Source organism: Lepidochelys kempii, chromosome 15 (assembly GCF_965140285.1).
Source record: "Lepidochelys kempii isolate rLepKem1 chromosome 15, rLepKem1.hap1, whole genome shotgun sequence".
NCBI lineage: Eukaryota > Metazoa > Chordata > Testudines > Cheloniidae > Lepidochelys > Lepidochelys kempii.
Window position 1 is genome coordinate 4,026,789 of NC_136394.1, and position 23,675 is coordinate 4,050,463.

General features: G+C 58.7%; 1 protein-coding gene across 1 annotated transcript; it reads right to left on the reverse strand.

Annotated features, from left to right (window-relative positions):
• Nucleotides 1–1,029: 1,029 nt before the first annotated feature.
• Nucleotides 1,030–23,384, reverse strand: PLA2G3 (phospholipase A2 group III). Its single transcript, XM_073313382.2, is given in 10 exon segments — nt 1,030–1,311; nt 2,150–2,281; nt 2,649–2,778; nt 3,047–3,582; nt 5,147–5,281; nt 5,933–6,065; nt 6,950–7,615; nt 7,618–7,723; nt 14,058–14,187; nt 22,993–23,384. Coding segments are annotated over 10 exon segments (2,565 nt in total). The 3' UTR covers nt 1,030–1,106.
• Nucleotides 23,385–23,675: the final 291 nt, after the last annotated feature.

Genomic DNA, 23,675 nt, shown 5'->3' on the forward strand with positions numbered 1-23,675 from the left:
AGAAGTAGACCCCCACAGGAGCAGGGGGCTGCTCGACCCACCGCGGCCTGGACCCCAGCAGCCCAGCCCAGCCCAGCCCCAGCACACAGCCGGTGTGAAGGGAACCCTTTATTGCAGCATTATTTACAGAGCCATGGCCCCAGCCCAAGCACGTTCGGGCCCAGCCCCCTCTGCCCCATGCCCGGCCAGAGGAGGGGTAGTGCTGGGGGGGGGGCGGGGGGGCTGCAGCACTTGGGGGAAAGATGTAAAAAAAATACAGGCTCGGTAGAAAAGTTGTCCCTGCAGTTGCCAGGGGCCGGCTCTGCCCCAGGGCTGGGGGGCACTGCCCCCCCCCCCAGGCAGGGCACTAACAGGCTCCCTCAGCAAGGCTAGGACCAGCACCCCCCTCTTGACTCACCTCCCTCCTCCCCATAGCCTTGGGGAGGTACAGGAGGGTCCTCCTGCCCGTCGGGGTGGGGGGGCACTGCTAGTGGCAGGGCCCCCCCACCGGCAGGGGATTCCCTGCAGCATGGGGCTGGTTTCCAGTATCTTGCCCACCCCGGGGCTGCAGTCCTGAGGAGGTGTCGCGCCTGCCCCCCATGGCAGAGCTTCAGGAAGTAGCATCCTGGACCTTCTCCCCAGGTGTGTTCAAGGGACCCAGCTGGGACCCAGCCCTGGGGGTTGCCCCCTGAAGCAGGGCAGACAGCCCCTCCCCCGGACAGGGCTCCTTTGACCTTTGCACAGGACAGGATGCTCCCCAGGGGTGAACATGGAGTGGAGACAGTGCCGTGGCCTGGCCCCACAAGCATCACAGCTCCTGCCTGGGCTCTGTCCAGCCCACCCCACAGGAGTGTGGGGCAGCTGCACCATCAGGTGAAGGAGAGGGAGGGAACAGCCAAGCCTCTGTCCCAGAGCAGGCTGGGAGGGTCCTGTCTCCTTGAGATGTCCCCCCCACCCCCCAGTGTCCATGCTGGAGGCTACAGGCTGCCCAGCCGGTCATGTCCAGCACAGTCAGTCTCCCAGCACCGCCGGAAGTGAGCAGGGGCGGGCTGGCCGCAGCGTCAGCTCCACGTTCCCCCTGCAGACAGGCCGGCTCCACGGTCCCACGTCCAGGCTGTGCCCTGGCCTCAGTGGGGCGTGGGGTGATGGTCTGAGCTCTGGGCTGCCCTGGCCAGCTGGAGACACTTGTCGTAGAGCCTGGGGGGGCTGCCCTGTGCCTCCCACTCCTGCCGCTTGACCTTGACGGAGGCCGCGGGCCACACCTGCCACCGCCCCAGCGTGTTCTTCAGGTGCCGTGCGGGTGCCAGGATGGCCCGGCCCAACCCGATACAGCTGGGAGAGAACAGGAGCGTGCTTAGTCCAGGGAGCGCCAGGCCACTGGCACCATGGGAGGATCCCAGCCCTCGGCCCACTGGGGAATCAACCCCTATGGGGCTGAGGAGGGAGGAAGGCAGGGGCCCAGATCCCCCAGTTCCACCCTGCTCCCGTGGGCCCATAGGGGCATGCTGTAGGGAGCTGAACTGAGCCTCTTCTCTTCCAGCCTCCCATGGCCTCTAAGCCTGGGCACTCCTCCCAGCTCCCCTGCTTGGCCAGCCTGCCCCATGTGCCCCACTCAGGCTGTGCCTTCTGCCAGATCCCACCATGACACTGCCGCTGTTAATGACGGAGTGCTGCCAGGCAGCTCTGGGGCAGGGAACTGGAGCCGAGAGGGGCAGGGGGCTGGGCAGGGGAAGGGGCTCCTCCGAGTGAGCACCTGCCCTCGCCCCTGCTCCAGGTGGGGAAAGGGCCCCGAATGCCTACGGCACTGCATGGGGGCCCTCAATGCTAGCGGTGCCCCCAGCCTGGCCCTCCACTACACAGGGGATCCAGGCTCCAAACCCTCCCGCCCTCTCTATGCGCAGGGTGATCCTGTGCTGCCACCCGGTGGTGAGAAAGCCACATTGCAAGCCTAGCCTGGGCTGCCCCCTTCCAGCACCTCCATGGGGATCTTCAAGCAGATGTAGAGCCCAAACCAGGCAGCACCCACGTACCAGCATAGGGGACCTCCCCACAACACCAGACTGGGAACCCAGGCTGCAGGGGACTCCATGCCACCTTTCTCCCACCCTGGGACTCTGAGCCCCAGCCCAGGGCACGGAGGCTCTGAGCCTGGTGGTGATGTTGCACTCACTTGGGCTGCTGCTCCCCATCGGCACAGCCCCTGGGCGGCTCCAGCACGAAGCAGGCCATGGAGATGAAGTCGGACAGCACCTCCTCCTCCACCTCATTGGGGCCCTTCGTCCTGCGCAGGAACCGTGCCAGCCTGTGGGGACAGGCACAGCTCACAGCGGGACCCCACTGGGGGCAGAGAGGCAATGCTGGGCAGGGGCCAGCGCCCCACCAGACATGCACCAAGCGCCCCTGCTCCTGCAGAGTCCCCAGCACCTACACCCCATCCTTCCCCCTCACCCGCTGCAGAGAGCACCTGGCCCAGTCCCTGGGAGCCAGGGTTAGCTTGGGCAACCGTGGGAAGGAACAGGCCCAGTGTCAGGCCCTTGGCCCCTCACTCTGTACACCAATCAGAGCAGAGCTAGCCAGTGCCAGTCCCAGCACCGGGCACCCACCCAGCTGCACCCCAAAGGGCATGGGGCTCTAGAGGGGGCCCCACTGCCTGAGGAGGTGGTACGCACCTGCGGGTGCAGTTGCAGTGGAACAGGGTGCGGGAGTCTGGGTTGCGCAGCTGGTACTTGACCTCATGGGGCGCGATCTTGTGCTCACACTGGTCAAGGCGCTGGTAGCATCCACAGCTCCTTCCTGGGGCTGGGGGGAGGGAGTTGGGCTCGGGGTCAACTGAGGCACATCACTCGGGCCCCCCCCCCAGCGGGTCAGGGGCCCAGAAACTCTACCCAGGGCCTCGGTATGCACAATGCTGTGCCAAGTGCCACGGGCACCCAAGCTCTGTGCACACACACCATGGGCATGGGCAGTCTCTGGGCGTTCCCCTGCAGAGCATGCCACCCCCGAGAACCCATGGCAGCCCCCCAGCCCCCTCTGCTCCCCCGCCCTCGTGCCCAGAGCCCTCACTCACCCCGGTGGCTCAGCTTGGGCGGGTGCAGTGTGGGGGTGTGGTGTGGCTCCAAGGCTGGGGGGAGTGGCGAGTTAGTCCTTTGGGCAGGGCGCGCTGAGTCCCTGTCCTGGGGCTGCCCTGCCCCCTCCATTCTAGCCCCACCAGGGGGTGGGTGCTCAGTCTCTGGTGTGGGGCCCTGCTCGGAGGCCCTCGTTGTAAGGGGTGGTGACTCCTGCCCCCCCAGGGCTGGGACACGCCTGTGTGGGGTGGTGGCCGCATCCTCAGCAGGGGCAGGGGGCAGCGTGCCCAAGCCCCTGCGTGGGGGGGGCGTGACAAGCCTTTGATCTTCTCTGGGGCTCTGTGACCCCTGGGCCCCATCATCCTGCCCAGGCCTCTTCCTGTTCTTCCTCTGGTGCTTCCTGCCCCGCCTGGCGTTCTTCTTGCCCTTGCTCGGCGGGTGCGGAGCAGGGCTGGCCGTCTCCCCCCGGGGCAGGCCATAGTGGTACTGGCTTTGCTGCACCATCCGGGCCAGGGCTACGGGGCCATAGCGTTTACACCTGGGAGCAGAGGGGGAGTGAGACAAGGCAATCCCCCAAACTCCCACTCCCTCCAGGGCTGGGCTGCTGGAGCTCCTGACAGCCATGTCCTGGCTGGCACCGTGCCCCCATCATGTGGGAGTGCCGGGGCGGAGCTTACTGGCTCCATCCCACCTGCCAAGTCGTGCCACCTGCAGCAGCCAGTCAGGGAGCGGGACACACCCCACCGGTGCCTAGCTGCTTCGCCACAGCACACCCTCCCCCACACAGGGCCAGCCAGGGAACCCCAGCCTTCCCAGAGCCTGCCCTGGCCGAGCAAGGGAGCCACAGCCTGGGGCCAGTACACGGCCATGGACACCGGCAGTCTATGTCCAGCGGGAGAGATGGGGTGACAGAGGCCTCCTAAACCCAGGGTTGTGAGTTCAATCCTTGAGGGGGCCACTCAAGGATCTGGGGCAAAAATTGGGGATTGATCCTGCTTTGAGCAGGCGGTTGGACTAGATGATCTCCTGAGGTCCCTTCCAACCCTGATATTCTATGAAAGAGGCAGCCCAGGGCAGGAGAAGGGAGGAGGGCCAGGTTCTCTGCCAGGCACACTAGCCCAGCAGCCCTGCAAGCTCTGCAGCGATCGCCCACACACTGGATGGCAGCAGAGCCTAGGACCCCCACCGGCAGGGCTGGGTTCCACCATAGGCCCCCTGCCCACTATCTGCCCCCTGCTGACCTGTCTTTCCCCCGTTCCCCTCCACCATTAGAGGACAGTCACCTGGTAGAGTCCCCATGTGCCCCGCACCCCACCACCAGCCAGAACCGCAGGGGACACCCTGTGCTGGGCGAGTCTGTCCCTCCCTTCCCATCCCGCCCCGAGTCCTGGGGCTCCCTACCACCTTGGCACGGTGCCGCGAGCAGCCTGGCTGAGACCCTGCCTGGCTGGAGAATCACTTCTAGAGATGTCTTGAGTTCAGTGACCTCACCGCACTGCCAGGGCAGGTGGCGGCTCCGCCATCCCCAGCCGGTGCCAGGCCTGTCTCTGCTCCACAGCTCGCCAGAGGCAGTGTCCGTCCTATTCCTGCGCTGTCTCCCACACCTGAGCCAACCCTGCTCCCGCCGGTACGCCCATGGCCGCTCCATGCGGTCTGGCAGGATTCGGGATGTCTGATGAGCTGACGTGGAGTCATGGGGCACCTCCTGAGAGCCCCTGGGAAGCTGATCTCTGCGCCCCATCACGTGGCAGCAGGCTCTCAACCCCAGGAGCACCCTGGAGAGGAGCCCGCGGTGTAGGGGTGGATGGGAATGCTGCCCAGCTCCGGTTCTACCTTCAGTGCCTTCAGCACTGCTAGCAAAGGGCATTGCAGGGACACACCAGTGAGAAACCTGGCACAGCCCCCTCTCCAGTGACGCAGTCAGGAGCCCGGCCTGCTGGGCGCAGTGCCCAGAGACGCTTCCCTGAACCTTGGCTTGGGGAAATCGGCTGCAACTCCAGCCTGCCCCGCCTGACGGCCCTGGTGTCAAAGAGCCCCCCTGAGAAGCTGGGCATGGTTCTGTGAGCAGGGCCAGGGGCTCAGGACCCTGCATGGGTACTCACCCTCCCCACCAGTGCCAGTCCACACATGCTTCGCTCTCCTCCAGCACGAAGCACGGGACCTCCAGCAGGTTGAAGAAGGTGATGCCGACGATGTTGGAGATGGTGTCGTTCAGCTCCAGCAGGCACTGCTTGAACCTACAACCCAGCGAGGGGTGTCAGAGCCGCAGGCTGCGCAGTACAAGGGAGCCAGCCTGGACGCTGGCAGGCGGGTGAGGAAGGGCTGGCTCAGAGACGAAGGGCACAAGGCGGGCAGCGGGGGCAGAGAAGGGACTGCAGAGGAGCCCTGCTGCTGTCCAATCCCAGCCCCCTCCCACGCTGAACCCCTGGTTAGCGGCTCTGTTGGGCATGCAAGGTGACAGCGACAGGCCCCCGCACAGCCCGTGATCCAGGAGTCGCCAGGGAAAGGGGCAGTCGGGGTCTGCCGGTGTCTCCATGGGACCTGGGGAGTTGAGTCGTTTCCAGCCAGCCTCCCGCTGGCCCTGGACACTGGAGCAGGGGTGGGCCCTCTGGAGCTGCACAGCTGTGGGTGGGGCTGGGGGCTCCCAACCAGGCCGTGCAAAATGGGCAGAGGGGACCTGCAGGCCTCACTGCCCCCAGCTCTGCTGATGCTCCTCAATCCTGACTCAGAGCCCCACCACTCTAGGCATCTCCTGAGCCCAAAGTGCCAATGCTGGTGCCTGGGTGGGTTTGCGATACAGACAGCCCCCAACTTCTCTGCCCTGGGGAGCTGGTGCAGCACCAGGCTAGTACGGCCTGTGCCAGGCTCTCCCATGCCAGCCCGCTCACCTGGCATCGCAGTCGCAGTGCGAGATGGTGTGCAGGCGGTAGTTGCGGATGCCGTAGTTGTACTCCAGGGCAGAGAGCTGCTCTGCGCATTGGTCGTGTTCCCGGCAGCACAAGTCTGGGCCCTGGAAGATTCCTGCAGGGAAGGGGTGGCTGGCTCAGGGGAACTGGCGCAGCATTGCCCAGCAAAGCAAAGCAACAGCCTGCAGAGGCCGCAGCACCCTCGCTGCTGCCCCCTGTGAGCGATGGGTGGGGCACCTATTGGCAGTGCAGGAGGGGACCTGCAGGGTGGGTTATTGTCACACACACTGGCCACGATCCCCAGGAGGGAAGAGCACCCAACTCAGGCTGGACATGCAGGGGTGGTGGCTCTGTGCTGGCTGAAGGTCTGGCCCCATTAGGGTATCTCTAGGGCCTCCCTCAGTAGCCTGTGGAATGCCTTGGCCCCATGGGGCACCTTGGCCCACTGACACCATGCTCAGGAATGCAGCAGCCTCGAATCAGCTCCCGCAGATACTTACACCCCTCCTGCAGGGGTCACACACAGAGGCTCGCAGGTTGGGGCGGGTGAATTCCCCAGGGAGCAGGGCCAGCCAGCCCTGGGGTCACCAGGGACCAGCCCCATCTACCAAGATGATAAAAGACACAACTGAGGGACACTGAGCTGTCCTGGGAGCCCACCTCTCCCGGTCCCACTGGAGCCACAGCTAGGCCAGAGTCACTGACTTGCAGCAAATCCAGCCCCTTCAGCTCCTGCAGGCAGCATAGTGAGGAGACTGGGCAGCCCCACGAGGGGCTGTCTCCCTGTCCCCAGACCTGCCAGGCCCCATGGTGATTTGGGCCCAGGCGTTTGCCATAGGGTGACCACTAGGGCAAAGGCAGGAAGCTCATTTAACCCCCTTCAACTCATTCCAGCCTCTTTGGCCTTAGCTTGGGACCTGCCAGCTCCCCCTGCCCACAGTGCTGGGTCCCAGCTCTGCCCCGGGGAGCTGGGGGCACTGGGGATGTTGCAGCTCTTACCTAACTCGGTGAGGTTCTCTGCAGAGTCCCCAGCTCCACACCACAGCGTCCCTGGCATCGTCCAGCCCCGCCGGGTCCTCCTGCGCCCACGCTCCTCTCGGGCCAGTCCTGCCCACTTGCCCACGGGCGCTCTCCTCACCCGGGGCCTGCCAGCCCCCAAGGGCTCAGCCCTGCTGCAGGTGTTCACGTGCTGGGCCAGGCTGTCCAGGGCTTGCTGGCGCGTCGGGCTCCAGGGGCTGGCAAAGAGGCTGCTCTGCGGGCGCTTGGCACAGGACTCCTGGTACAGGTGCGTGAGCCAGGGCTCTTCCTGGATGGAGCAGGCCAGCAGGTGCCCATCCCCATCCCAGGCGCTCTGGAAGAGGGCCAGGGCGCCGGAGCGCTGGCTGAGGAAGCTCAGGTATCTGGTGCCCGCCGCCTCTATGTAGCAGAAGGTGTCGCTCCTGCTGAAGGACCCTGGGGACCCGCAGGCCCCCGGCTCGGCTAGAGAGATCAGCGCCCAGAGGATCGGCCACATGGTTCCCAGCCGGCGCCGGCCAGTGCGGGGAAGCGGCCAGCCCAGGGGCGCCCGGCGGGGCGCGCTGGCAGCTGGGCGCGGAGCCGGCGGACGGAGGAAGCTGAGCCCCGCGCCCTGCCCGGCTTTAAGGCGGCGCGGCAGCCGCGTGGGGTGAGGGCTGGGCCGCCGGCCGGCCGCTGATTGGGCCACGCCCGCCTCTGGCCCCGCACATGGCGGGGAGCTGCCCCGGCGGGCTCGGCGCTGCGGGCGCCGGGCCATGGCTGGGCCCGGAGAGGCGGATCCCTGCCCCCTCAGTGCTTGGGGCGGCAGCATGTGGCTTGGCCGCCGGGATCACGCACGCAGGCCCCCGCTGGTCTCCTGGCTCCTCTCCGGCGCCCGTGGCGGGGGGACTCAGGTGGGCTGCCCCACGCTCAGCACAGGCAAGGAGGAGCCAGCAGGGCCCTTGGCACGGTGCCCTACCCAATGGGCCTTGCCCAGCTGCTCCTCTCTGGGTCAGGTCCCAGGGACCTGCCGCACCAGCGCGCGGAGGCTGCGGCCCCGGGCTGCGCATGGCCCCGGGCGCACAGGGCTGTGCCAGCAATTAACGGCCCCTCAGAGCCTCCGGGGAGCAGGTGCCAGACGATGCCGGAGAAGTGGGGTCAGCCAGTGGCCACTGTCTGACCTTTCCCTAGCCCCGTCTGTCTCTCAGCTTCCTGGCGTACTTTGCAAGTTACCCCCTTCACCAGCACTGGGGTGCAGTCACCTCTAGGGTGCACCGTGGCAGCTGCTGGACAGCACACAGCAAGGCCCCAGCGCGGGAGAGCAGGAAGGGAAGAGGAGTCCCGTGGGCAGGTGAGTGGAGGAGGAGGGGAGATAAGGAGGCAGGATGCAATGGCTGCCGTTAGCACAGAGAGAGTTGTCTAGTGTGGTGAGAACATGGACTTGCCATCAGACTGGGCGGCTGTGCTCATCGGCACCATGGGCTCTGTATGACGGGCAGGCCCCTCTCCGTGACTCAGTGTCCCCATCTATGATATTAATAGTTGGCACTTGCGTAGCACTTTATAAAGGTGGGTCAGTGTCATCATGATACAGATGGGGAAACTGAGGCACAGAGCAGGGGTGGGACTTGTCCAGGGTGACAGTGACCAGCTCTCTAGCTACTACAGAGCTGGGAACAAAACACAGGAGTCCTGGCTCCCAGATCACCCACTCCCCTGTCTAAGCAGTAAATCACTAGACAAGTCCCTGCCCCAGGATTTAATTTTTTTATTTAGAAGATAAAACTTGCCTGAGTGCAAGTGACTCCAGGGAGTTCTGGGGCTCCAAGGACACCTGCTCGCAACTCCCTGCCCAGCACCTGTCTCTGCTCGTCTGGGCTGGTGATGCAGGCATTGCATCCAGAGTGGGCAGATCGGACAGCCTGAACTTGGCATTCAAACAGCCCAAGCCCGGGACCCTGACCCTGCAGGCCTGGGGATTGTGACACACGAGTCCTTCCCTTTCCCCGGGGAGCTGAAGCTGAACAAACCCAGCCAGGGCTTTGTGAGTGCCAGCAACCAGACTCAGGGCCAGATTCACCCCTGCGCCAGTGGGAGGCAGGGGAGGTTGTGACGAAGTGGGACTGTTCTTACTGTTTCCTCTGAATGCTGTAGGGGTGCCTCAGTTTCCCCTATGGATTTCTTAAGTCTCTAGGTGGTGGGATGAGGGGGTGTCATTGTTGCAGAGCAAAGGGCCCGTGTACATAAATGGGCAACACTCTGTCTCCTGGCAACTGATGGCTTGGGCCCTTCCGCCCTGCAAGGTGAGAGCTAAAGGGTTAGAGAACGAAGGAATCCGGTGACCTCCTGGCCCGGGAAACGGAAAAGCCCAGAGGAGGAGGGGCTGGAGGGGGAGTCAGTTTGGGGCCGGCTGGGGACATGGAGTGAAGTGCAGACATGGTTGACTGGCTCACTCCCACCCAAAATGGACCCGGCTGAGGGATCCTGTTCTCTGTACCTACAAGCTTTGTTTTAGACCGTGTTCCTGTCATCTATTAAACCTCTGTTTTACTGGCTGGCTAAGAGTCATGTCTGACTGCGATGTTGAGGTGCAGGACCCTCTGGCTTCGCATGGGCGGACTCGCTGTGGGAGGTGCACGGAGGGGCAGAGGATGCTGAATGCTCTGAAGTCAGACCCAGGAAGGTGGAAGCCGTGTGAGCTTCTTGCCCTGAAGACAGTCTGCTCACAGAAAGGAGGCTTCACCAGAGTCCTGACTGGCTTCGTAGGGAGCAGTTGCAGAGCATCACCCAGGGACTCCATGACAACTGGAGGTGGCTTGGGCCTCCCTTGTTCTGGGGCACATGAGGCAGGATCACCGATGTGCCAGCCCTGCCCATGCCCTGTGCCAGGGTCTGCAACTCCTAGGGTGCCTTTGTGCCAGGGTATTCCTTGGAGGGGGCTGACACTTGCCCTAGGATCCCCTTCCTCAGCATAGCCAGCACAATGGAGCTGTAGGGCTGGAAGCAATCCTGATCCTCCCTCACCGCCCCCATGGGAATGCAGATGTCCCTGATTCCCCCACGCCCTGCACAAAACTGGGGTAGGAGGGTGAGTGGCCCCTGCAGGAGAGGCTGGAGAAGCAGCTGGGACAAGGGGGAGCTTGGGACCAGCATTTGTTTCCCCCTCCCTTTTCTGCCCACACCCCCAGCAACCTCCCCTTGCCGCTGCCTCCTCCTGGCTGCTCCTTCCCTGCTGGGATGCAGCGGGGGGGCTGTGACTGGGGAGGCAGAGGGGCACCTGGCTGCCTACAGAGCCCCACACCACCCCACGTGGCCATAAGGAGCCACTGGAAGATCATCCCTTCAGCCCAGCCATGTGTGAGGATCCAACCAGGCTGTGGGGAGATGGGAGAGCCGGGAGGGGCGCTGCCAGGTGCCAGAGTGTCCCATGAGATGCTGGATATTTAGCTTCTGCAAAATTAGCTCAGATTCTTGCTGCCTCCCCTGCTCAGAGAGGGGTGGGTTTAAGCCTACCTCTGCTTCCCATTCCTCTGGAGCAGCCTGTGCTGTCAGTGGAAGGACTTTTATAGGGAAAACAGCAACAAGAAAGACCAAAAGCAAAGTGCTCAGGGGAGAGAGAGCGCGGTGTGTGCTCTCCCTGCAGGTGGGCCGACTCTTTGAAGTTTAAAAGTGCAGTACAGAGAAAATGAAGCTTGTTGCAGAAATACAAGTGCCAGAACTTCTTCATGAGTAACCTTCCTGGTCTTATTCTCTCATTGCTTGCAGAGCCTTGGGGCTTCTTTATGTGAGGAAGCTGGCACAAATAGCCTGCACTCTGTTCCAAAAGAGAAATTGCTTTATTCCAGAACAGTTCGTGTGCTTGGGCACAGAGCTCGCTGGAGGGGCAGACATGAGGATTTCTGAGCAAGGAAGCTGCCTGCTGGTGTTTGCTCCTACTGGGTTCAGGGCAGTGGGACCTTGTGCACATTCTTTGTAAATAAAGAGGAGTGTACAAAGAATAGACTTTTCTCATCTCACCAATTCCTCATCCTAATAGAAACAACCTGGCAAGACCCTGAATATTGGTGAACGGCTTGGGTCAAAGGGGCAATAGTATGGAGTGTTCTGCTGTGGGACAAAGAGATGGACCTGTGTTCAACAGGAGCTAATGCCCAGTTGGGCTGAATGAGATGAGCTCTGTGGGACATGCATTCAGGGCAAAGGAGCGTGACCAGTCCCAAGAGAGCAGGAGACAGCTGTACAAATGGAAAGTACTCGGAATAAGGAGATGTGACAAAGTGGGAATTTTCGGTAATATTTGTATGAACTCTTTGTGTACCTCGGTTTCCCCCATACTCTGCATTGTTACCCAGTTGGGGAAAAAGGATTAAGTTGACAGGTGTAGAGACTAAGGCCATGTTTACACTATGGACCTTACAGCAGCACAGCTGTACCAATGCCGCTGCACCGCTGTAAGATCTCCCGTGTAGCCGCTCCGTGCCGACAGGAGAGGGCTCTCCTGGTGACATTATTAAACCACCCCCAGTGAGCGGCGGTAGCTACAAGAAGTGGTAGAATAGACATGGCCGTAGTGTGTGAGTGTTGCCTCGCTGTCTGAGGGGACTGAATAAGAACATAAAAACATAAGAACGGCCACACTGGGTCAGACCAAAGGTCCATCTAGCCCAGTATCCAGTCTTCCGACAGTGGCCAATGCCAGGTGCCCCAGAGGGAACGAACAGAACACGTAATCATCAAATGATCCATCCCCTGTCGCCCATTCCCAGCTTCTGGCAAACAGATGCTAGGGACACCATCCCTGCCCATCCTGGCTAATGGATGGACCTATCCTCCATGAACTTATCTAGTTCTTTTTTGAACCCTGTTATAGTCTTGGCCTTCACAACATCCTCTGGCTAGGAGTTCCACAGGTTGACTATGCGTTGTGTGAAGCAATACTTCCTTTTGTTTGTTTTAAACCTGCTGCCTACTAATTTCATTTGGCGACCCCTAGTTCTGGTGTTATGAGAAGGAGTAAATAACACTTCCTTATTTACTTTCTCCACACCATGGGTTATTAAAAAGGACTGGCCTAGGCCAACCGATATCTGTGGAAAATCCGAGAAGACAATGGAAAACCCAGTCACCAGGACACTGAGACCTAGCAACCAGTGACCCAGTGGGGTGAGGATTTCCCCATCTCTCATTAGGAAAGCTGAGCGGAAACCCCAGCTTGAGAACAAAGGACTGTCCTGTCGTTGCTTACAGACAGGCCCCCAACCAGAAGCAAATACTCACCAGCAACCACACAACAAAAACACTAACCCAGGAACCTATCCTTGCAACAAAGCCTGTTGTCAGCTTTGTCCACATATCTATTCAGGGGACACCATCATAGGGCCTAATCACATCAGCCACACTATCAGAGGCTCATTCACCTGCATATCTACCAATGTGATATATGCCATCATGTGCCAGCAATGCCCCTCTGCCAAGTACATTGGCCAAACTGGACAGTCTCTACGTAAAATCACAAATCAGACGTCAAGAATTATAACATTCAAAAACCCGTCGGAGAACACTTCAATCTCTCTGGTCACTTGATTACAGACCTAAAAGTGGCAATTCTTCAACAAAAAAACTTCAAAAAAACAGACTCCAACGAGAGACTGCTGAATTGGAATTAATTTGCAAACTGGACACCATTAAATTAGGCTTGAATAAAGACTGGGAGTGGATGTGTCATTACACAAAGCAAAACTATTTCCCCATGTTTATTTCCCCCCCCTACTGTTCCTACACGTTCTTGTCAACTGCTGGAAATGGCCCACCTTGATGATCACTACAAAAGGTTTTTCTTCTCTCCTGCTGGTAATAGCTCACCTTACCTGATCACTCTCATTACAATCTGTATGGTAACACTCATTGTTTCATGTTCTCTGTGTAAATAAAATCTCTTCACTGTATTTTCCACTGCGTGCATCTGATGAAGTGAGCTGTAGCTCACGAAAGCTTATGCTCAGATAAATTTGTTAGTCTCTAAGGTGCCACAAGTCCTCCTTTTTGCGGATACAGACTAACACCGCTGCTACTCTGAAACCTTCCTTGGCTGGAAGATCAAGGGCTCAGGAGTAGGCGTCAAACAGAGTCTCCCCAGAGGTGGTAGGAAGAGCAAGTCCTGAGAGACTGAGGCAATGGTCTGGGTGGGCTCGATCGCTGGTACTGATCCCCCAAGCCAGCCAGCCCCTGGGAGCACCTGCTTGTGACCAGCTCAGAGGGTGTTCCTGGCAGGGGTCTGGGTTGTGTTGTTCGTGTGGGGGGTGTTGTTTGTGAGCATGCACAATGGGGCAGGGTGATTGGAGGCATGTTGTGCAGGTTGTCAGGATATTCATGTTGCAGGCTTGTATAGTTTGTGACAGGACTGTTACCCAGGAAGGTGTTGGGGGTGTTTGTTAGGGTGTTGTCTCTGTGTTTGTTTGTTGGGAGGGTGTTACAGGGTTGTCGTCCCTGTGTGAGGGTGCACTACTTGTGGGGGTGTTGTGTCTGTATGTGCGGATATTGGTGGGTGTTGTCTCGAGGGGGAATTGTTACAGGGAGGTTGCAGGGGGGAGGGTGTTGTTTGTATGTGGGAGGGTCTGTGTTTGTGTGCTGTCCTTGTGGCAGGGGGATTGTGCTGTTTGTCGGGGCTGTTGCCAGGGTGTTGTGTGTGCCCTCCCAGGCCGTGCCCTGGCTGTGCGGGGCTGGTTGCTCTGTGTTCAAGGAGCAGGTGATGTGGCACTCAGAGAGATAACCCGATGCTGCTGATAAGGGAGTGGGAAGGACTTGGCGAGACAGTGGATTTCAGTCAGCAGGGATGGGGGGAACGGGTCAGGCTGTGCTCCTCAAGGGAAGCACATGCAGGAGTTAGAGCAGGGCCTGGGCTGGTCTGTCCCATTTAGCACTCAGGAGCAGGAGTCCCATGTCCTGAGTGCAGCTCCTCCCCTTCCTCAGCAGGGGGTGGCTGTTGGGTGGGGACTCTCACCATCCCCTGGGTCTGGGCACAGGGCAGCAGAGGGGGGATATGCCCCCTGCCATTGGCAGAGCCTTAGCCTAGCAGCTGGGGGTCAGCTCCCTGAGGATGGCTCTGGTCCCTTGCCCCATCCACCAGCACCCTGTGGTCAATGCAGCCAGCACCAGGGCTCAGAGCCGTGGAGTTTTCCTTCCCACAGAGGGTGACATTCCCCCTGTGCAGAGGGGCCATGCCAAGGCGTAGGTACCACATACACCTGTGACCCAAGAACCCCTGGATGCCAACTGGCAGAGGGCGCTGGGGTATACAGGGGTCCCCAGGGTTCACTAAAAGAATGTCATGTAAAGTCCCTAAGGAAAGCCTGTGTCACACTCATCATCATAATCATATTGAGATGGATGTATGGAGAAGATGTGAGGAGTTCTACATATACTAACAATTATGTTCTCTAGGTCATTCGTTCGAAACAGGTCACTCAGAGGTAGATGTCTTGAGACAAACTCCTCCAGACAGGGGCGTGGGAGACACTTGTCTCCAGGGGACCAGTGGGCATTGTTGTTTCTCATGCAGTAGGAGTCAAATACTGATGAAGAGCTGGCGGAGACTTCAGAAGGCAACTACCAGGAAAAGGCAACAGCAGGAGCAAGAGGGGAAGGGAGATGCTCTCTTGAGGTGAACGTTCAAGGGCTGTTGTGGTACGTTTGGGGGTGCAAATAGTCACCCTGGCATCCTTCACTGAGGAACTAAATGGATAGCGCGTTGGCTTCATGAAAAAGGGATCCCAGCCAGGCTTGGTTAAAACTGCTGGACAGAACTTTGGGTGAGAAAAAAGTTCTTTAGCCAGGAGGGGAATGTGTTAGTGAAGTTTGAGCTTTAGAATAAATTAATAGATTCCAAGGCCAGCTGGGACCATTGAGACCATCTAGTCTGTGTAGCACAGGCCAGAGAACAGCCTCAAAATCGCTCCTAGGGCAGATCTCTTAGAAAAAAATCCCATCTTGATTTTAAAATTGTCAGTGATGGAGAATCCACCATGGCCCTTGGTAACTTGTTCCAATATTAATTACTCTTATCATTAAAAATTTACGCCTTATTTCCAATCTGTATTTGACCAGCTCCAACTTCCAGCCATTGGATGTGTTAGATCTTCCTTTGCTAGAGTGAAGAGTCCAATTATTAAATATTTGTTCCCCATGAAGGTACTTACAGACTGTGATCAAGTCACCCATTAACCTTCTCCTTGGTAAGCTAAATAAATTGAGCTCTTCGAGTTTATCACTATAAGGCAGGTTTTCCAATCCTTTAGTCATTCTCAGGGCTCTTCTCTGAATCCTCTCCGACTTAGCAACATCCGTCTTGAACTGTGGGCACCAGAACTGGACACAGGATTCCAGCAGGGGTCACTGTAGGGCCAAATCCAGAGGTAAAATAGCCTCTCTGCTCCTCCTCGAGATTCCCTTGTTCATGTATCCCAGGGTCACATCAGCTCTTTTGGCCACAGTGTCCCATTAGGAGCTGATCGTCAGCTGATTATCCCCCATAACCTCCAAATCTCTTTCAGAGTCATTGCTCCTGTAAGTCTGGCAGACATTCATTGTTCCCAGGTGAATACATTTACATTTAGCCATGTTAAAACACATATTGTTGGCTTGAACCAAGTTTACCATGTGATCCAGATTGCTCTGAATTAGTCACCTGTCCTTTTCATTATTTACCACTTTTTGTGTCATCTGCAAACTTCATCAGGGATAATTTGATGTTTTCTTCCAGGTCACTGATAAAGGTGTTAAATAGTGCACATTTGTTCCCATCTCTCACGCTGGTTTTTATTTAAATCTCGATTCTTTCTTAAATACATTTCCTTTTGGTTTAGAATTGAACTCCAGGGCTGTGTGTAATACAGGAGCAGTGGGCTAAGGCAAAATGGGGGATACTGTTCCTTTGGGAACAGAGGATCTGGGCTTTCTGGAGAGATCCAGTGACCAAGGACTGGAAGCCACAGGGGACACTTTGAAGGAGCTGGGTTGCATCTGTTGTCACCTGGCAGGGCTGGTGTAGCCTAGAGGAGAGTGCTGAAGTGGCTGACAGGCTGGCTGTGTTAAGGAGCTAGAACCCGGCTGGCACAGGCAAGATTCCCTTGCACTGGAGGCAGGTGGCAACAAGGTGACTCACAGCCCTGGGTGCCCATGAAGCATCACAGGGCGTGGTGCCCAGAGGGGCAGTTACTACTCCACGCTGTTCCCAAAGCAATGGCCTGGTGAGCTGAAGTTCCTTTTGATCTGGGCTTGGCTTACAATTTTCAACTAAATCAGAAGGAACTTCGGCTCCGGGCAATGTCTGCACCCTGCTGAAATCTCCCATCCTGCTTGGGAAATAATTGGTGACTTTGCAGCTTTCTTCTGTGTTAGCAGCCCTGATGCTCCCTAGGGGTATGTAGGGCGCTGCGGCACCTCACCACCCCCTGTCCTTGTCTGTGCCTGCTGTGGACCAGCTCCCTGAAACCACCAGCCTCTGGCGGCGGAACAAGCACTGCTTGCCACACACGCCTCCTCAGGCCTCGTTCTCTCTGTACGGGTAGCGACAGGCACACACCAGCCCTGGACACAGAGTCCAGCCCCTGTTCCACGGGGTGCTCACAGAACAACCAGGCCTGGTCTTCCCCAAGGAGCAGAACAACCAGCTTATAAGAGTTGGCCCAGGCCCAGCGCTTCACTCAGCGCCGCGGCACTGAGAGAAGTTTATAGTGAAAACGAGAATACGTTTGTTCTCAAAGACCAGAGTGTCAAGTAAAGGTGAGTAAGAACACTGGAAACCAAAGGTTACATATAAAACAAAATTCAAACACACTTCCTGGAGACTAAACTTAACTAGCTGGTTACCCTCCTGTCTCAGGACGGCCATCTCACTCAACTCTCCTCAGTGTTTGCAGCCACACTCTGCATGAAGCAAGTGCTCTGTTGGTTTACTTCCTAGGTGCAGGGCGACGGTGTTGTCTTTGTCTCCCACATGTAGCAGAGGGAAACTTTGATGTGCACCTCAAGACAAGGTTCTCCCCACCTCTGCTCTTTGCCCCGCCAGTTAGATAAACATCTTTACTGGTGACCAGCCCCTAAACAGAGAAGTTAAGAACATAACTTTCAGGGTGTGTATTTAACACTTACACAATGTCTGTGTGTGCATTGAGTGAGGCTATTGGTGACCAGACACCAGCTTTTCTTTGAAACCTCTCGTGACACTCTTGGGTGAATCAGAGGGTACATGCCAGATGCAGGAGATCGCTGTAATCCCTGTGCACCTCTTGCTAGTGGCATTAGATGGTTCTTGGGCCACAGCAGCTCACAAAGCTCAAACCTGTTGTGGGTCTGTGCTTAGCCTGCTAGGCTCCGGCACACGCTGCTAGTACTGGTGAAACTGGTCGGTTGGGGGGATATTTACAGAGCCTGTGATGTGCTACAGCCCCTTGAGGGGTTGCAGTTATACCTGTGTAACGGTGCCTTATACGCTGCTGAGAACGCTCACCATTCCTTTAAGAGAAAAGGAGGACTTGTGGCACCTTAGAGACTAACCAATTTATTTGAGCATAAGCTTTCGTGAGCTACAGCTCACTTCATCGGATGCATTCAGTGGAAAATACAGTGGGGAGATTTATATACACACAGAACATGAAACAATGGGTGTTACCGTACACACTGTAACCAGAGTGATCACTTAAGGTGAGCTATTACCAGCAGGAGAGTGGTGGGGGGAGCTTTTTGTAGTGATAATCAAGGTGGGCCATTTCCAGCAGTTGACAAGAACGTCTGAGGAACGGTGGGGGATAAACATGGGGAAATAGTTTTACTTTGTGTAATGACCCATCCACTCCCAGTCTCTATTCAAGCCTAAGTTAATTGTATCCAGTTTGCAAATTAATTCCAATTCAGCGGTCTCTCCGTGGAGTCTGTTTCTGAACTTTTTGTTGAAGAATTGCCACTTTTAGGTCTGTAATCAAGTAACCAGAGAGATTGAAGTGTTCTCCGACTGGTTTTTGAATGTTATAATTCTTGACGTCTGATTTGTGTCCATTTATTCTTTTACATAGAGACTGTCCAGTTTGGCCAATGTACATGGCAGAGGGGCATGGCTGGCACATGATGGCATATATCACATTGGTAGATGTGCAGGTGAACGAGCCTCTGATAGTGCGGCTGATGTTGTTAGGCCCTATGATGGTGTCCCCTGAATAGATATGTGGACACAGTTGGCAACGGGCTTTGTTGCAAGGATAGGTTCCTGGGTTAGTGGTTCTGTTGTGTGGTGTGTGGTTGCTGGTGAGTATTTGCTTCAGGTTGGGGGGCTGTCTATAAGCAAGGAGTGGCCTGTCTCCCAAGATCTGTGAGAGTGATGGGTCGTCCTTCAGGATAGGTTGTAGATCCTTGATGATGCGTTGGAGAGGTTTTAGTTGGGGGCTGAAGGTGACGGCTAGTGGCGTTCTGTTATTTTCTTTGTTAGGCCTGTCCTGTAGTAGGTGACTTCTGGGAACTCTTCTGGCTCTGTCAGTCTGTTTCTTCACTTCAGCAGGTGGGTATTGTAGTTGTAAGAATGCTTGATAGAGATCTTGTAGGTGTTTGTCTCTGTCTGAGGGGTTGGAGCAAATGCAATTATATCGTAGAGCTTGGCTGTAGACAATGGATCGTGTGGTGTGGTCTGGATGAAAGCTGGAGGCATGTGGGTAGGAATAGCGGTCAGTAGGTTTCCAGTATAGGGTGGTGTTTATGTGACCATCGTTTATTAGCACCGTAGTGCTCTGGGGCCTGTTCCATTCCTTTGCCAGCCACAGGAGTTCAGCTGGGGATGGCACCAGACACTCCAGCCCCCTTGCGCATTTCTACTGTGCCGGGGCTGGGAGGGGGGAAAATGCCTCTGGTTGGCTGCTTTCCCCACAGCCAGTCAGAGCTGTTGCAGGTAGCAGGAAGAGCTCTTCCCCACCCCTCAGGAGCCTACACTGTTCTCACAGAAGGGGAGGGGACAGGAGGGAGCTAAAGAGCCCAGCAGCTCAGGGCATCCCCCCTCCCCTCCTGTGAGCAATACGGACGGGACTGTCCTGTTCCCCCTACAGCACCTGTCAGGGCAGAGGGGGGTGAAGAGCCCCCCCCCCGAGTCCGGAAGGGAGTGAGGAGACCCCACTGCAGCCGCAAAGACAGGGGCGGGGACAGAATTGATGAGGAGATGGGGGCAGAATGAATTGCTGAGCAGGGGCCAGGCAGATGTGGGGTGAGAACTCCTGCAGTGGGGGCCAGACTCATCTTAATAAATCTGGGAGCATTGGCAACTAGGGCTGCCAGTTTTGGCTGGACGTATTCCTGGAGGTTTCGTCACATGACATAATCTTTAACTTCAGGACGTTAGTCCGGGAGGGTTGGCAACCCTATGGCAACAGTACTTGTCACCCCCCCCCCCGGGGGCGGGGCGAAGTGCAACAATCCAGCGACAGCTAAACGCCCCCCATAGAGCCTTCAAACAAACCAGCCAACCACCTTATGGCTCTGGGGCCTGTTCCATGAATTTACGGGGTTCTGACTCATGACTTGTGAACCTTTGGGGTTGGCCAGCTGGCCGTACTGGTTAGACTGGTGTAGCCTCTTCCCCTTCCTGTACAGAATAGCTAGAAAGCAACTTGGTGCAGATGTAACTGTGTTCACACTCAGCGGCTTGTGCTGCTGTAACTATTTTTGCATGTAGGTATGGCCTGCGGGCTGCAGGGGGAAGGCTGGCAGCTCCCAATGCCCCAGAGAGCTGTTTCTCCCTGTTAGTCGCTGATGTACTAGTAGTGGACAAAAGCTGGCAGTCCTTGCTCAGGCATCTCCCCCCCACAGGAGCAGGGTGCCAATAGCTGCCCTCCCCCTGGGACTTCAGGTGAGGAGCTGCGCGGTGAGCCCCAGGGAGCTCAGCATGCCGGGCTGGGTGGTAAGAAAGGGTGGAGCCAGCACCAGGCTCTGCCGCACAACAGCCTCTGCTGGCAGGCGGTCCAGTCACCTGTGCGCGGGGTTAGCTGTATGCCTGACACACCCTGTAGGCATCTCAGGAGATACGGTGTCTGATGGCAATGCTGACAGGACAGGAAACAGGAGCTCGTGATGCTGTAGCAGACAGCTGGGATCCGCAGCCTGCCAGGGAGCTGGCGCTTCGCTGTTTCTTAGGGTGCAGGGCACCGCATGGGGATGGCCAGCTGCCAGAGGTTCTCTCCTGCTTGGCACTCTACAAGCCAGTCCTCATGGCACTCCAGCAGGGTGATGCGTCGCTAGCCCCATGGCAGCCCTGCGACACAGAGAGGGGAAGGTGCTAGGCCAAGGCCCCATGGAGGGGCAGCAGCAGGGCTGGCATGGGGGCACAGGAGCCCCTGGCTTTCCCACCTACCCCAGCCTCCCCTGCCCTCCAGCAGGGCTCCTGCCTCTCTCAAGCCCCAGCCCAGCTCCCTTTGGTGGGGAGGGGCGGGCTCGGTACCACATCTGGGGAGCCTTGCCAGGTAGCCCCTCTCCCAGAGGGCATTCTGGGGAGACAGGCAGGTGCCCCACAGCCCCCCATTCTCCCCACTTAATCCTGCTGCACCCATCCCCTGCCAGCTCCACTCTCTCCAGGGGCCCTTCAGCACCGTCACTGGCTGCTCAGGCTGACATCACACGGGTGCTCCGCTGGCCCTGGCAGCTCCCCCCCGACAGCATCAGGCCCAAGTGCCCTGCCCCCCAGCCCTAGGCCCATGGGGGGAGCTGTCCCTTGGGCTATCTGTGGCCCTGCTCAGACACATCCCCTGCCCAGTGGGCGAGCTCCCAACCCGGTGGGTTCAGGGGTGCCACAGGGAGGGGCCCATTCCCTGACTCTGCCTTGGGGACAGGGCCTGTGGTTCACGTGGAGGGGGGCGAGGTGGTGCATGTGTGCTGACCTGGGAGAGGCTGTGAAATCATTTGAGGGGGTCCAGACCTTACCCAGGGGCCCCTCCCCATCTCCCAACACCCTCCCATACTCTGGGGACAGCTGGGAGTGCTGGCCATGGGGCAGGGTGCATGGGCTGAGCTGCGGGGGCTGTACGGGCTGGCAGAGCCTATGGGGTGGGAGCAGGATTTACGCAGTGCCTGGCCCTGCCTTGCCCAGAGGTGGAGCTGTTCTGCTTGGCTGCCCCACGCCCAGACCCTCTCCGGAAGGGACCCCCTCCCATTCCCTTTCCCATCTTAGGCTTTGCAACATTTCATCTGTGGGCTCCCAGGCCCCCTGCTGCTCCCCGAAGCCCAGCCTGAGAAGCCCCTGCTGGACCTGGCTGGGAGCCGGGGAGGGCAGCTGTATGTACATTCGTGCAGAGCTTGTGATAAATTCCTGTGAGAGCTCCCTGTCCCTCCAAGGCAGACCCACACAGCCCCTCAGCATCAGGTGGGCAGAGCTCCCTGAGTCAGACCCCACACAGTCCCCTCACCGTCAGATCACACACCTCCCACACCCCACACAGCCCACCCCTGCCCCCCCTGCCCCCGGCTGGAGGAAGCCTTCCCAAGGACTTCACTGGCTGGGGGAGCTCAGAGCCAGGGGCAGGAGGAGGACCAAAGCCCTGAGCACAAGGGGGGTGTGTGTGATGAGGAGCAATCAGTGACCCCTGCTCCCCCAAGGGCAGGGGAGGGAAGCCCTAGGACTAGCCAGAGTGGGCAAGCCCTGGAGCCCAGGCAGGATGTGGATGGACCCCCCTCTCCCCAGTGAGGCCCACGCTGCGCTGCAGGCAGCTCAAGGTTTGGCTGCCAGCCATTGTCCCTGCTATCAGGGCTTCCCAGCACGCTGCAGGGCCAACGGGACAGGCCGGGCAGAGTCCAGGGCCTGGCTGTGACATGGCCCCCATGCTGGACCATCACCTGAGGTGTCGCAAAGTTCTCCTGGCTGCCATGTCACCTGGCGGGGGTTACTCGGAGGCGGGGACAATTCCTGCTGTCCCTTGCCCCACAGCAGCATGGTGTGTTCAGAAAATACGGGTCCAAAGAGGCAGCCGGATGTTTGCAAACACTGGCTCCTCCCGCCAGGCCTGGAGAAACCTGCCCCTCGCTGTCAGCATTGTTGTTGGTGTGATACAGGCCCGAGAGGGGAAGGGACTTCTCTCCAGTCCAGCCCGGTCTCTCTCTGCTGCAATGCCCTCCCCACCCCCTCTGGCTCTCTAGCACCCCTGCCCCCCTTGCCTGAGTGCCCCTGGCCCTCCAGAGCCCAAGCTGAACCTGTTGTGCCAGCCTCATGCTGCCAGACCCAGCTCTGGGGAGAGCTGCCCGGAGCAGGGGCTGCCCAGCCATCCCTGTGCCCAGGCTGCCGGCTGCTGCATGGTGCCAAGTGTGTGAGCACGCCAGGGCCTCCACGCTGCTCCAGGGCCAGCCCCAGTTTGGGTTTGTCGAGGAGATAATGCAAGATAAGATGGGACACTCTGGGCTCTGGCCTTCAATCCTCCCCTGCAAGCAGACAGCTGGGAGAGCCATGGAAGCGGCTGGACACCGGAGTGCAGCCACCTGCCCCTTCCCTGGGCAGCTGCCCTTCAGCCCCGGGGCAGGACTCCTGCCGTGCCAGTTCCTACTGGATTGAGGGGGGTGCTGGGCACTGGGACAGGGAGGGCAGGGTTCCCCATGGGCAAGGAGTCTGAAATGTCCCGTGGTGACCCTGCGCTGACTGGCTGGGGGCTGCTTGCAGCTGTGGACTGATGTTCCAGTGACAGGGCTCATGGTGGTGCCCAGGGTCAGAGCTGAGCTGGGCCCCCGGCCAGGCCAATGGGCATGCGCGCCTGTGGCCCTGGAGTCCCGGCAGGGTAGCCAGGCTCCTCCGGTGGCACTGCAAGGCTAGCCCTTGTCCTCTGCTCTGGCTGTTTGCTCTTACCCTGGGGTACGCTGACGTGTCTCCGTGCAGGGGAGCTGGGAGATATGTGGGCCAAATCCATCCTGGAGTCACTGCGGGCCAATCTGCCCCTCCCCTCAGGCTGTCCATCCAGTTCCCAGTCAGCCCAGCTCCTTCGTGGGTGCTGCAGATTCCTTGGGCGTTTGCTCTGGCTCTGGGTCTGAGCACATCTCACTCGTGACTTTTCCCTTTGCTCTCCGCTGTGCCCCCCACAGCGATGGCAGGACCCTGCGGGGACACTAGCAGGTCCAGGTTCCGATGCAGCACCAGCCCTCCGTGGGTGAGCAGGGCTCCCCGCAGGGGGAGTCTGGGGCTCTCAGATGGCTCGGGCTGAGGGATGGTCTCATCAATGGGGCAGGGGGCAGAAGTGGGGCTGACACTCAGGATTAAACCTGCTGGGTTCCTGTCTGTCCCTGCTGGGGGTGGGGGCTCCGTATGCTGCCTGCCCAGGCTCCTGTCTCTGGCCGCGTGCCCCACACAGCCCAGCTGCAGCTGGTTCTGTCGCTGGCTCAGAGCAGACAAAGTGAGACAGTGGTTGTGGACCAGCCAGCCAGCCAGAAGTTCCATCCCTGTCCATGGGGTCAGCCTGCCACTGTACTGGCCCCTCCAGCTCCCCGGGGGGCGATTCCCTCACCAAGGGCCTGATCCTGCCCCAGAGCCAGCGGCACAGACTGTGCTGCTCTCTGCCACGAGCCCCAGTCACATCGGGGAAGGGGGCTCTCGGGGTCAGACTCTCAGCACCTACAAACCTGTCCTAGCAGGGCTGCTGGGCTCTGGAAAATCCGGCTGTGAGTCCAGATCTCCCTGGCGGGCCTGAGAGCAAGAGTGTAACAATGCTGGTTCTGGTGGGACCCAACG